Source organism: Erpetoichthys calabaricus, chromosome 4, assembly GCF_900747795.2.
Source record: "Erpetoichthys calabaricus chromosome 4, fErpCal1.3, whole genome shotgun sequence".
Taxonomy (NCBI): domain Eukaryota; kingdom Metazoa; phylum Chordata; class Cladistia; order Polypteriformes; family Polypteridae; genus Erpetoichthys; species Erpetoichthys calabaricus.
The window spans coordinates 141,236,892-141,252,349 of NC_041397.2; the positions used below are offsets into that span (position 1 = coordinate 141,236,892).

The following is a 15,458-nucleotide window of genomic DNA, read 5'->3' on the forward strand; positions in this document are numbered from 1 at the left end:
ACTGAACATATCTTAGAAAAGGAATAAAGAGTAAATATTTTTTGTAAACCAGCAGTGAAAAAAGTCCCCCCCCTTAAACAGTTTCCCACTGCGCCACGTTCCGAACATTGTTTAGGCTATTTAAACCGGTATTGCGGTATAAGAAAAATCCATATTATAACAAAAATAAAATACGATTTTCGGTATTAACCGGTATACCTCCCAGCACTAACCAAAACTGAATGTAAAAAAGATAAAGGACAAAAATTAAAGCTGGACATGTAATATCTGGAAAGCTTGTGTACCACACCTGTTTTGTCAGTCAGCACATTATTGGCTGTGAGAAAAAGGGACAAGCTCATAATATTCTGAAAATTTGAAATTGTGCTAGAAAGTTGTCATGGAGTTGTCTAATTTGCCACATGCTGCGACAGCTATTTGTGTAATTTGACATTCTTTGGTGACAAGATCAGCTTCAACAGTAATCGAGTTTGACATCCCTTCTGACCAGAAGTTTCGAAAAGGGCTACCAGATTAAGTGATGTATGTATTGAACAAATCTGGCTGCATTCATTTGACAGATTTAAATTATTTTTTCGACGGTTCATAGGTTATTTGGTTGATTTAACTAGTGAGTTCCAGTTGTTGTAAGGTAACTTTTTGTTTATTAGATAACACATTTTTATTAACTAACTTTTTTCCTTTAATATTGGACTTAAAACTTCACAAAATTAAATCAGAAAAGCCAAAAATAGTTTTTCATAGCACTGTAGTTTAGCAACAGATTTTATTAATAGTTTGTTTGATTAAGTTCTACAAGTCATTTTTTGAGTTGCCTCTTTACAGGTTTTTTGTGTAGCATTTAGTGTATATTTTTTGAAGGACATTGCACACGGTCTGTAATTTAAGATCACAGAGCTATGGTCTTGAGCCAACCAAGCAATTTCTCTATAATGTTTTGGAGTAATATAAAACATTTACTTCTTAGATCAGTGGCTGACAAGATTCATTCTGAGGTTGTTGCTCTCTGTTTTTTGCTTTGGTGCTAGGTTCTGTTGCTTATCATGATTCATATCTGTAGCTTAATTTTATTTTTATATTTTACAATCACTAATGATTCCTACTGTCTCTCCTCTCTAGTAGTCTTTCTTCTTGTTTTGCACTCACCCTGAAATTCTTCATAATGTTCAGAGATTCGTAACATGAGATCTGTTCTTTGATTTTATCAAATCATGTTTTGTATAATTGTTTTAGGGCTTACTGCATTAGTGTAGTTTTATTCTCAAAGAGATGACTGATTAGTGCAGAAAACATAATTTCATCTTATAGCTTTGAGTGAACATGGACATGTATGTCATCTGCATTTCACTCAAAAATTAATCCTGGTTTTGTATAAGAGAGTATGTTAGGTTATGTAGCATGATGTGTAGATGACAAGTCCAAATAGATTATACTTAAGCTTTATGAATCACTGGTGTGGCCTCATCTGGAGTATAGTACAGTTTTGATCACCTTGATACAAAAAAGATGTAGAAGCAAAAGAAAAAGTCCAGAGAAGAGCGACTAGACTGATTCCAGGACTGCAAGGGTAGAGTTATGAGAAAAGATAAAAAATAGCTGAGCATTTTCAATTTAAGCAAAAGAAAATTAAGAGGTGACATGATCAAAGTGTTTAAATTATGGAAGGAATTAGTACAGACCATTGGCATTAAAACAAGTTCAACAAGAACATGGATACACAGTTGGAAACTTATTAAGGGTAATATTTGCACAAAAACTGAAGGTGTTGTTTTATTGGGGGATTTAAGTTACTACGACTAGAGAGGATTGTTGGACTGAATGGCCTATTCTTGTCTGAATTTTTCTAATGTCAGAAGCATCAAAGGTATCCGTTAAGAAAGTTTTTTCAGCTGAATTATTTCACATAAAAAATAATACCCTTATTTCATCATGTGTAGCATTTATAGTACTTAAGATATTTTGAGTCTAGAATGATCTTAACAGCAGAAGATGCTGAAAATTTGCCAGAACAAATTATGACATAATGCAATTTTAAATCTGCCCAAATCAGCAATGGTAATTAGTATAGACCTTTTTTTCTTCAAACTTCTCTTTACTAGTTAGGAGAGCCGTAGGCCATAGCTATTGTGTGACATAAAAATGTCCGTTGACTATATCCACTTTAAATTCTAAATCCTTAATCATATCGCCTGTATATAATGTCCTTTTTGTGCTTATTGCCAGACAATTGTCTAATTACTTTGAAAAAGGCACTATGTGGTCACCACCTACTATACCCCCAGACACTCTTAGTCCTTCTCTCGTAATCACCCACACACAGATTTACTAACATTACATTTTTGATTTATTGCTTAAACACAGCATTAACAAACTGATTATCAAAGCCTCTATTTTACTTCCGCCTGAATCTTCAGGGGGCGGCACGGTGGCGCAGTGGGTAGCGCTGCTGCCTCGCAGTTGGGACACCTGGGGACCTGGGTTCGATTCCCGGGTCCTCCCTGCGTGGAGTTTGCATGTTCTCCCCGTGTCTGCGTGGGTTTCCTCCGGGCGCTCCGGTTTCCTCCCACAGTCCAAAGACATGCAGGTTAGGTGGATTGGCGATTCTAAATTGGCCCTAGGGTGTGCTTGGTGTGTGGGTGTGTTTGTGTGTGTCCTGCGGTGGGTTGGCACCCTGCCCAGGATTGGTTCCCTGCCTTGTGCCCTGTGTTGGGTGGGATTGGCTCCAGCAGACCCCCGTGACCCTGTGTTCGGATTCAGCGGGTTGGAAAATGGATGGATGGATGAATCTTCAGTTTTATTATTTACCATTTTCAGAGAAAATGATGATCTTTACATTAGTGCTAGGTGGTATACCGGTTCATACCGAAAACCGTTTTTTATTTTTTTTATGATATGAATTTTTCTTATACCGCAACACCGGTTTAAATTGCCTAAAGGACGTTCGGAAAGTGGCACAGCGGGAAACTGTTCAAGTGGGGACCTTTTTCACTGCTACACCACTAAACACAGATTTGTTGCACTAGGGCTCTTTTTCACTGCTACACCACCAAATAGTGGGCGGTGGCATAGGTATATGGAGGACTATTTCGGACAAAATTAAATAAATAAATAAATGTGCAAATAAATTAAAGTTCTGTGAAATGTGAAAAATGGACAGAGAGCATTCTGAAACTGAAGCAGACGATAAAGTTGAACATGATGAACAGAAGAACTTTTGCCGAAAAAAATGAGTCACATCCGTCGCCTGGAGATACTTTAGTTTGAAAAGGTCAGATGTGTAAATACTGTTTCTATACTGGATAATACAGCAAGCCAAGTTGTACTTGTTTTATTTGTTTTCAATACAGTGTAATGTACCTGGGTACTGTGTAATAGTGTGACTTTATTCTCGACATTTCCACTTTAATCTTGACGCTTATGACAAGAATAAAGTCGACATGTTGACTTTATTCTCGACATTTCTACTTTATTCTCGCCGTTTATGTCAAGATTAAAGTCGACATGTTGACTTTATTCTCGTAATTTGTCATTAAAGTAGAACATCGTAAACTAAACTTCATCATAAAATGAATATTTAATTTACTAGATTTTCTCAAACCCCGTCATAAGTTATATAGCACATTAAATGATTTGTGTTAAGTGATTCTTAAACTGACTTCTTCTTGCACTAAGAGGAGGCGCCGGCAGCGATCGCCGCACAGAATACATTCACTTCGTGATCTTCCTGCTCTCTGAACATTTAGAATGCTAAGATAAATACTTAATATAATTTTCATGGTGAAATGCATTAAAGCATGCATTAATCATATCGGGGCACGGCGGGGTGCCTGCCTTGCATTTGCATGTTTTTCTGGTGGGTTTACTCGGCGTGCTTCAGTTTCCTTTCAAAGTCATGTAGGAGGTGGGGTTTTGTTGTGCTATACTGACACTGCTAGTGTATGTTTTGCTTGTATTCATCCTGCGATGTGCTGGCGACTCGTTCAGAAATGGGCGCAACTCTGAATGGATGGCATAATTAAACATGTATAACAAAGATATTTTTAAAGTTCTGAACACTCCGTCGGCTAAGTTAATAACTAGTTTTAATTTCACAAAGACGTTTATCGTGTGGTGATTGGTAATGTGGAGAAAGAAAAAGGAAAGATAGGAACTGGGGTTTTGGTAGAGAGCAGGAATATCATGAAGTGAATGGATTCTGTGCAGTGATTGCTGCAGGCGCCTGCTCTTAGTGCGGAGGAAGACAGTTTAAGAAGCGTAGTGATTAACGACTGGGTCGGGGAACACTTAACACAAAGTATTTGATGTGCTGCATTAACTTATGACGGGGTTTGAGAAAATCTAGTAAATTAAACATTGATTTTAGGATGAAGTTTAGTTTACAACATTCTACTTTAATTATAAAATAAACTATGAGAATAAAGTGGAAATTGGAAATGTCGACTTTAATCTTGACATAAGTGTCAACATTAAAGTGGAAATGTCGAGAATAAAGTCAACATGTCGAATTTATTCTCGACATATAGTTTGTTTTTTTCTTCCATGTCCATATTTTTTTTTCTTCACAGTGGCCCTAATGCGCTTCCATAGGGCTATACCACAAACAGCATTATAAATGCAAGTTGCAGTTTTATTATTTATGTATATAGCTTAGCTTGAAGCAAGGTCCATATTAATGCAGTTTGCCTAAATGATGGTACAGTTGGTAAAGATGTCATCACCAAGTTGCACTTGTTTTATTTTATTTTATTTTAATTTGGTGAATACTGTGTAATGCACCTGGGCTTGAAGCCTTGAAGTAATGGTGCAACTATCAGTAATACTATTATGTATTTTATTGTTATTATTTGTTTAAATATTATGCAGTTTAATGATGGTAAAATTGTTTAAAAAGGCACTTTAACGTGTCAATGGACAGAGATTGTTAATATTAACAGAAAGTGTAGTTGGTTTACAAAAAATATTTACTATTTATTCCTTTTCTATGACGTGTTCAGTGCAATCCAACTTTTGACAAACACCTCTGGATATTTTACTAAGTCTAAATGCCTCTTTGGATGGTTGAAAATATGTTGTCAAAATCATAGTTTAAGCTTTTGCAAAATTTGTTCAATTAAAATGTTCTATATTTTGACTGCATCTGTCATGCAATGTGATTCCTTCTCTTCATTAGTGCCACCCCCTTGAAAACTATCACTTTATGGGGCCATGCAAACCTGGATTAATACTTGTGTGCACATTAAAATGTCTTTTTGTACGATGTTTAATTCTCATAACAGTCGAATAGGTTATTCTTAGCCAGTCTACTGCAGTAATTGCAGTGGAAAATGTGGTTAACATCCACTCATGCATGGGGAAAAAAATACTGTCTAATACCGTGAAACCGGCAGAATTTAGAAAAATACCGTGATATAGAATTTTGGTCATACTGCCCACCTCTACTTTACATACTTTTCTAATTTTATTATAGTGCTAAGTAAGTATAGCAGATTACAAAATTTAGTGTACTTCTGTACCATTACAGACGATGTAAAAAAACAATACTATAATCCTTGGGACATAAGAATCTCTGGTGGTCAACAGAGATCACATCCTGCATCGATTATTGTAACTCGCTGCTGGCAGGTGCCCTTTCTAATCTTCTATCACAGCTCCAGTTGATTCAAAACTCTGCTGCAAGAGTTCTTATACGAACCAGCAACAGTGAGCACATCAGACTTAACATTCTGCCCTTTCTTTCAGTTACTTCTCTGTCCAGTTGCTCAGGATAATTTGTGCGTCTGTTATATCACAAATTAGGTTATTTGTTAGGTTTTTCTTTTAGTATTGAATTTAGTATTTTACTCTGGTTTATTGTCCTTTATTCTATTTAATGCTTTATCTGTTTCATTGTTCTATTCAGGAAAACATTTGTATCCAATGTTACATATACCCTACTGTTTTTTTTTCCTAAGACTCTGTGAAGCGCCTTGAGCATGGGAATGGCGCTATATAAATAAAATGTATTATTATGTATTAATATCATTATTATTATTATTATGTACTATATCTATTTGTGAATTTCCCCCTGGGATTAATAAAGTATCTATCTATCTATCTATCTATCTATCTATCTATCTATCTATCTATCTATCTATCTATCTATCTATCTATCTATCTATCTATCTATCTATCTATCTATCTATCTATCTATCTATCTATCTATCTATCTATCTATCTATCTATCTATCGCTTTGGTAGTCCTCTACAGAAGTTCTTTAGTGTACAAACCACACTATAAATATTGTTTCCTTCTTTATGGTGCTTGTCTCCTCAAGTATTTTTTCCAAAAAATGATCAAGACAATATTTTATTGGTTTGCAAAAAAACATATTCTGACCTGTTTTCTCAGATTCAGAGAGAAACAGAAACCTGTGGCATTTCTGATGTTGAGTTATTTAAGCCTTAAATTGTTCTAACTACCTTACTCTCTTTTCTGTTCTTTTTTTTTTTTTTGTTTTGTTTTTTTCTGTTTACTTATTTAGTAATTTAATACTTTGAGGTTTTAAAAGGTATATATTTTCATTTTTCTTATTTGTCTGAGACCCTTTTCTCATGTAAATTTCTTGCTTTCCTTTCTAGTCAGTAGTTGAATAGTTCAGTTTTATAGCCGTTTTCAGAATAATCTAGAAACATCTTTGATACACTCTGAATTTTAGCGATATTTTTATACATATTGGTACACATTCCATCTTAGGTTTAGCCTATGATTGTGCTGCTAGCAAGACTCTTCCACATCCCGTTTACTTTCTTTGTACGCTTTTTATTCTTTTGAGGTTAATGCTTTGAAGAATATATCTTAATTACAAAGCTAGACAAATTGAATAATCTCTTCTCACGTGACATTCTTCTCATGTTCTTGTATTTAATATACTGTGTACTAAATCAATATTTTATTAACAGGTGACAGATGCAGTCTGCATTCCATTTCCTTGTTTCTAAAGTTACTAATCAGGTATGTTTTTTTTACAGGAGCTAGAAATTAAGAAAATGGCTAAAACCGGCAACAAGGAGGCATGCAAAATTCTAGCTAAACAACTTGTCCAGCTCCGGAAACAAAAAAACAGAACCTACGCTGTAAGCTCCAAAGTTACCTCAATGTCTACTCAGACTAAAGTTATGAGCTCCCAAATGAAAATGGCGGGAGCCATGTCTACAACTGCAAAGGTGAGAGACTAATATATACAAAATACTGTACTGAATATTGAATCCCTTCAATTTTTTGAAATTTTTAGCCGTTCATTATAATCATTTTAATCCACTGTAAAATTAAATTCATTTTAAAGCACAATTTGAACTTCACTAAACATGTCATTGCAGAAGTTAGTGATATAACTGTGATTTATACATTTTTATTAATTTAATTCAATCTGAATTATAATCTTTCTTATATAGATAATCTTACTCATTTATCACTGGTAGCTGAAGCTACCTAAATGAGAGTTAGTTTGTGATCACAGCTGTATTTAAAGAAGACTGTGAAAATATATGTTCTTCTACATTTTATTAAAATTAACAGTGCAGCTTTGTAAAGAAGCACCTGGATTACTTCATATTGCTAGCCTCTGTAAAATCACAAAGGCAGTTGGTTGTGTGAATACTAGCAAATATTTTTTCCTTAATGATCCCTTTGGGTCATTTAAATATAACAACAGTTGTTCTCTTTACAGAATTCACAGCTGTTTTGTCTTTACATGGTAAGCATTTACATACACTGTAGCACATCTCTAGATTAAGTTCCTAGCGACTTAAAACATAAGTAAATAGCTGTTTCACTTAACATAAATATGATACCTTCTGCTTTTCTCTATGATTATTGATTGTACATGATTCACTATAAATGTTTTATAAAAAGAAAGATAAAGAGAGCAAATTAAGATCTTCAATTCAGCTCAGTTTGTTTTTTATATAGTGCAGTTTATACTTATTGTGAGGGACATATGCCCCTTTCAGGATTGGTTTCCTACATTGTCTCCAAAGCTGGCAAGATTAACTGTGGCTCCTGCTAACTTTGTATTGAACTAATTGACAGTTTTTACTTTTTCTTTTTTTATAAGGTAAAGTAATCCAAATATAGTTGCCAGTTTCAAGTCTATGAAATAGTTTAGATTGGTAAAATTTAATATTCAAGGCAGAGACATAGCTTTGTGTTTTTTCAGGTAGTGACCCCTTTTAAAAACTAGTTGCTCTTGCAGTGTTACATCCATTTGTTTGTCTACCTTTTGAAGTTCTTCATTTCTAACGTCCTTTATTTTATTGTGTTTCAAATGAAAAGATACTCATGGCCTGGGTTTTTTTTCCTGCCTTATTTCCCTAATTTATAGTAAATAAAACTAACCCCAAGGAGATAGATGTGTGCATTTATAATTGTGCCATTTTGTCCTACATGTTTTTGTCTTGCTGCCCTTTTTAACACTATTTCAATTCAATGAAGGCTTAATTAATTATATTTCTTCCTAATAATGGTAGTGCTGCTGCCTTGCAGTAAGTAGATCATGGGTTTACGTCCCAGGTCATCTTTGCATGGAGAGCACTTTAAGTAGTGAAAAAAGTACTATATAAATGTAAAGAATTATTATTATTATTAATATTATTAAATTTTTTTCACTGTGCTTTGTTGAACGCAAATTTAATGTTTGAAATTTCCTATCACATTATTGGGGATTGGAACCGCATAAGTGAAAGAAAAAGTAAGAACAATTTCAAAACTGTTTTCAGCCATCACAGTTTGTATTTGTTCTGGTTATTAACCTTTGCAAAGTTTCACCTTCTAAAATAATCCTGCAAACATCTACTCTCGTAACTTAAAAGTATTTTGGTTAAAAGAGTTGAAGAGTAAATAACATTGATTGTCATATATTAAACATATCTACAATTTAAAAAAAATTACAGAACAAGAGTAAACATTACTTTACTAAAAATAAATCACTTTTCTTATGAATATTTGATTTTCCAAGTATGAAAATAATTTTGTCTTTGCTACATCTGCTAAACATAGAAGATTACGTGTAGGGTTTGAAGACTTCAGGACGTAAAATGTACAGGAATGAAAAATTAATCCAAAATACTTTTTTTTGTTTTTTTAGTTCAGTTTATTCTTTTCAAGTGCACATTTATATAACAGCCTAAGTTATGTCCAGCTGTAACAAGGCTGAGACATGCAACATAAACTCAAAGGAATGTTAGAAACTTCAGCATAATCAGTCATTCATTGTGCAGTAGACCGCAAAATATCTGACAACACTTATGTTCTAAGGTATTTTTATTGGCCAATAAAAACATTTACTTCGGTAATACCTGTATTAAAAAGCAATATGAGATTGCCACAAGTGCAGTCTCACTTGTCTTCCTTCTTGAGATTTGTTTTAAATGTTTGAGACAGAAAAGAATTTTAAAAATTTGGAGATGGTTCAGAGTTTGAGCATCTTACACTGTGCTCAGACCAAAGGAACTTTTTAACTATAGTTTTTAGGTAATTGTAGACTTTGGATGCTCAATAGCTAAAAGACAGTGATTTCTTTCTTTGGAATTTTCAGCATGCATGTATCTTTTAATATATACAGTAATCCATCGCTATATCTAGTTTCGACTTTCGCGGCTTCACTCTATCGCGGATTTTATATGTAAGCATATCTAAATATATAACGCAGATTTTTCGCTGCTTCACGGGTTTCTGCGGACAATGGGTCATTTTACTTCTGGTACATGTTTCCTCAGTTGGTTTGCCCAGTTGATTTCATACAAGGGACGCTATTGGCGGATGGCTGAGAAGTTACCCAATCAGAGCACGCAGTTAAGTTCCTGTTTGCTGATTGGCTCAGCGACGGTGCGCCGAATTCGATTCCGCTGCGTTAACCAGGAAGTCTCGTCTCGCTCATTCAGCATCAACGTGTTTCACTGTATAAAAAGTTAACTTTTGTGCTCTTTTGTGTTTATCTTTGTGCATAGTCAAGCCCTTCGTTATGGCTCCAAAACGATCTGCTCCTGCTACTGCTTCAGGGGCCATGCCCAAGCGCCAATGGAAGATGCTAACGATTGCCGAAAGATAAAAGGTTTGGATATGTTAAAGGAAGGAAACAGCTACATTGCTGTAGGATGCCATTACAGCATCAATGAGTCCACAATTCTTTTTATTTAAAAAGGAGGAAAAGAATATAAGATCTATGGCCGCAGTGCCCTTAAACCAGGGAGCAAAACGAGTTGTAAGTGGACGTAATAAGGCCGTAAGGTTTCTAAGAGTGTGGGAAGGGTTTATAAAGCCTTAAAATATATATAAATAATAAAATAAATATAAGGTCGCTACTTTGCGGATTTTCACCAATCGCAGGGGGCTCAGGAATATAACCCCCACGATAGGTGAGGGATGACTGTATATAGATAAAAGTTAAAATGACTACAGGCATTGCTGCAGTTAAAGCTTCAGTTTGTCTAGAACTGGAAACAATGTTTTTAATATGTGTTGATTTTATTAAGTTATGTTAGGCCAGAAACTTAATAAATAAGCATAACTTAGTTTCTCTTTCAGCAAAGTTATCATGGGCAAACTTTATACAGCTTTATAAGCGAAAAAAAAATATTCTTGAACTGAGGACCAAACAAATATTTAAGTCTAAAAAGTCTTACATTACATAATTGTATTACCTATTACTTTATCACACTGCAGTAGGTAAAAAAAAAATGTATAATGTTACAGGAAAGGAGAAACATTGACAGAGTATATAACATACAGTATATTGTTTTTTAAATTTAAAAATTTCCAAACAAGCAATAAGTCCCACTTACAAGTAATGTAATAACTTCATTTCATTACATACATTTTCATGTTCAAGGGTTGAATATGCTGTTTTTTCGCTGTTATTTTTATTTCCCCACCTTTAGAAGTAGGGTCTTATTTAGTTTTAGTAGCTATTTGTGCCATAAAAGAGCAGACTGATTAAATTAGCTCCCTTATCATTCATGCATAGTCTTGAAAGTATTTGCAGTTATAACTACAGATTCTGAAACCGCTGCTGTCACTTATTTTTCTTTGTTTATTCACTGCTGTCCAAAAAAAAAAAAAGAAATCTGACACATCCTTTGGGTTTTTGGAAAAATAGTTTAATTTATATTGCTTCACAATAAGCTGCACTAGTGATGTATTTGTTTTTGCCGACTTTTTTAAATTAGTGATTTCTTGTACTTGGAAGGTAATTATAGTGATTGGACAATAAATTATCAATTATGAAAGAATATGTGCTCTTTTATCTACTTGTTTCAGTTTTAAATGAAAAACTTCAATCTCACACATTTTTGCAAGAATGCAGTTAGCTGCTGTTGTTGTGTGTGTCGTTATTCCGTGGTTACTAGTTGGTGGAGCTTTGTGCTACTCAAGAACACTACCTAGGTTACTCCAGTGTAGAACTTACATTCACTACAGTGCAAATGCAGTGAAACAGACTGTCCACAACAAATTCAGCAACAGTTTTGAGTTTGATTGGCTAATGATAGTTCTATTGTTTGAGCAAAAATTAATAAAGCAGAGACTAAAAACGTACTATTACCACAATGAATGGCAGAACAATTGTTTTTTTTTTATATTTATGCATTTAAATTGTGTTTGTGTAATCTGCAATCCTAGCATTTACATGAAAAAGAAACATAGAAAGACATTCCAAAATTACATACAAAAAGTCAGCATTTACTTAATTGGACAAGTATACTAATGTGCACTAGGATTTTGTCTAGATTGTATTAGTGCAACATACAAGGACAACACAGAATACAAAAGATAAATATAAGAAGATGAAATATAAAATTTTATACAACACACAAGGGCAGTGCAAAAAATAAAGAAGATAGTAGAATTAAAATATCCAGAGTGTCTAGTGTCCAGATATACATAGATATGGATTAGATTAATCAGAATAACTGTACATGGGAAAAAAACTGTTTAGGTGACGTTATTTTTGCATGAAGACGTTTGCTTGAAGAGTTTGGAATAGGTGATGCCATGGGGTAGTCACATCAGCAATGAACTTTGAAGTCTGCTTCCTTACCCTGGACTCCTATAGAAAGGACTTGAATGTAAGGTAAGTTACAGCTTATGATATTTTCACAGGCTGTGATGATGCACTGTAGATTGGCCTTAGCTTAAAAAGAGGCAGCACCAAACTAGACAGTTATAGATGAGGTCAGAATGGTCTAAATAATGTTTGTGTAGGACTGTACCAGTATTGCTTGAGGAATATTGAATTTCCTCAGATGACACAAAAGAACATTTTCTAATGGGCTTTCTTAATAATAAATGTAATGTTATTGTCCCACTTAAGGTTTTGAGACAGCAACTTAAATGGCTCAGCCATTCCAACAGTTGAGCCATTTAAAAAAAAAATGGTGAGCAGGTGACTATTTCCTGAAGTCTTTGATCATCTCCTGAGTTTTTTGAATGTTAAGGACCAAATAATTTTGGCTACACTACAATGTCATATTTTCCACTTCTTGTCTGCATATGGACTCATCATTGGTTGAAATGAAGCCCGTTATCGTGAAGTCATCTGCAAATTTAAAAAGTTTGACAGACAAATCACTAGAGGTACAGTCATTTGTACTGTATATAGTGAGAAAAGTACTGGAGAAAGGACACATCCCTGCGGTGCACCAGTACTAAGGGTTAATGAGTCAGACATGTGTGTGCACATACTATTTCCTATCTGTAAGAAAGTCTAATCCAATGGTAGATTGAACTGGGCAGGTTGAACTGTGTATTTCTTATTTAGGAACTCTGGGATGATTGTATTGAAAGCAGAGCTAAAGTTCACAAACAAGATCCTCACATGTGTCTCTGGCTTATCAAGATGCTGGTAAATAAAGCTCAGAACTAAATTCACTGCATCATCCACAGACCGGTTGGCTCTGTATGCAAACTGAAATGTGTCCAGAAACTATTCTTGAGGTAATTCAGAATAAGGCGTTCAAAGGCCTTTATTACCTCAGAGGTTAAAGTTACTAGTCTATAGCTATTAAGGCCTGTAACCTTTAATTGTTTTGCTACTGGAATGATGGGGAAGGTCTTGAAGCAGGCAGGAACAATACACAGATCCACAGATTGGTTGCAAATGTCTCAAAATGCTGTAAATAATTGGCCTGCACTTTGCTTGAGTGTAGAAGGAGAAATAAGGTCCAAGCCTGTAGCTTTGTTTTAATATTTTGCTTTTGGAATAAGCTGCAGATGTCTCGTAGTGATGATTGGAGGAAAGAAGTAGAAAACAGTGAGACTATCAAGTAGATTTATGTCGCTGTCTTCAAAGGTGACCATAAAAGTGATTTAACTGATGAGCTATACTGAGATCAGTAGATCTGTTTGATGTTTGTTTCTTGTAGTTAGTAACCTGTTTAAGGTCTGTCCAGACTGATGTGCTTTTATTTGCAGTGAATTGTTCCTGCAGCTTACCTGAGTACTTTCTTTTGACACCTTTAATTCCTTTCTTCAAGATGTTCCTGTATTCCTCATGATTGCCACATCTGAAAGCATACTCTTTGTCCTGGTGCAATTGTCTGCGCTCTGGAGTGAACCAAGGCTTATCATTGCTAAACTTCTCTATTGTTTTTGTTTGAATGTGAACATCGTCACAAAAACTAATATATGAAGTTATAGGATCAATGTATTTGTGTAAGATGGCTGTGGTAGTTTTGAAGGCCCACCAGTTTGTACAGGCAAAGCAGGCCTAAAGCTGCTCTATTAATTTGCTGGTCTAATTTTTAACTGTTCTTTTGACTGGCTTTACAGTTTTCAGTTTTTCTTTATAAGTAGGAATAAGGTGAATCATAGAATGCTCAGAATTACCAAGGAGGGCATGGGAGAAGGCACAATAAGCATTCTTAATAGTTTATAATAAGCAATTTTTGATTGGGGGATCATGATTTAAAATAACTCACATCATTACACCACTTGATTAATGTAGAAGTACACTCCTCCCTTTATTTTGTTGCAACGTGGTCCATATGGTACAACATGAATTCTGGTAAATCCAATGCAGAGTAGGGAATATAGTCATTAAGCCACGTTTCAGTGAAGCACAGAGCAGATAATAAAGAAAAGAGAAATAATATCTGGAGTCACATCAAGTGGCACAATGTAAGTGATATTCAGAACCTCGTCCCATGTATGTGTTGAATGACTTTGCATGTTGACAATGAATTTTAACACAAAAAGATGGAATACCAAATTACCATGGCTGCCATTTTAGATTTTGATATTGCTTTTTTCCCTGCTAAAATGAGTTACAGAAAAGAAAAGCTGAAAGGTTAAAATCTCATCTAATAGCACAGTAGTTAGTTTTTGAGGCCAATGGTAATACAAGTGGGAAATAAATAACCATTTCATTGTTCTATGCGAGTGACATCATTGTTAAACACAAAAATTCATTCAGCAATGGAGAGGTTTGTTGAGGTTCCTGATTTGCTGCACGCAGATTACAAAAACAAAAAGCATTGTATCTTCCATCAGGGACATTCATTTGTTAAGGGATATAGTAACGATGATGCAAACCTGTGGTGGTAACCTTTGAGGATTAAAGACCTAACTGCAATTTCATAAATTAACCAATATGATTGAGATGGCACAGATGTGTATTTGTATTAGTATGGTGTTTGAAGACTTGAGCACAAAAGAGGAACTACTCCACTTTGTCTGTGAATGGGAACACAAAGCAATGATAGTTTTTAAACTTTTTTGGAGTTTCTAAACGCCAAAATGCCAGTTTTTAAGCTTGTTTCAGTTGCAACTACTGGCACACCAATGAGAGTTCTTTGCACTTTGAAATCCGCTATCATTGCAGAATTCTTCAGTAAGCACTGTATGAAAAAATGTAACTATAAAAGACATACTAGACATTGCAATGAAGGTCATATTCTTAATTTGTTTGTGTATAACACATGAAGAAAAACACAGACCACGCAGCTTTGTTGCTTCACACTAGGAAGATAGCTCAACTGAGGCATCATGCAGACGTATTGATGTTGGTATAAAGGAGGCCCAGTAACGTTTCTTGACATACTTCTAATGAATGATTGGCTGAAAGTACTCCATGTACTTAGTATGTCAGAGAGAGGACATGTAGCATTGTTCATGATGGGTGATATTCTTCTTTTGTTTTAATTCTTTCCTTTTCTACTACCTACAGGGGGTCCAGAGTGCATCCTATAACTGAGCTTTCCCTTTTAAGTAACTTGTTTGTTTCAGTAGGCCTCTCAAGAAGATTTTCAAGTTGCCTAAACATGCTGCCTATCCTCAGTTAGAGGATGACCCGTGGCTTCTTGCATTATCATTCCACTTAAACCTGACTGCTTTTTGAGCTGAACATTGATCTTCAGGGACAACATTAAATTTTATTGACATGTTTAGCATGTTCGGAGGAAAATTACACCTAATCTCAAATGGGCTT

At 34.8% G+C, this 15,458-nt stretch overlaps 1 protein-coding gene across 1 annotated transcript in view; it reads left to right on the forward strand.

The window, feature by feature from the left end:
- Positions 1-15,458, forward strand: part of chmp2ba (charged multivesicular body protein 2Ba) — a 100,479-nt gene that overhangs the window by 62,352 nt on the left and 22,669 nt on the right. The window contains exon 3 of the mRNA XM_028799850.2: positions 7,009-7,203. Coding sequence (XP_028655683.1) covers positions 7,009-7,203 — 195 coding nt within the window. The remainder of the gene's footprint in view (positions 1-7,008; positions 7,204-15,458) is intronic.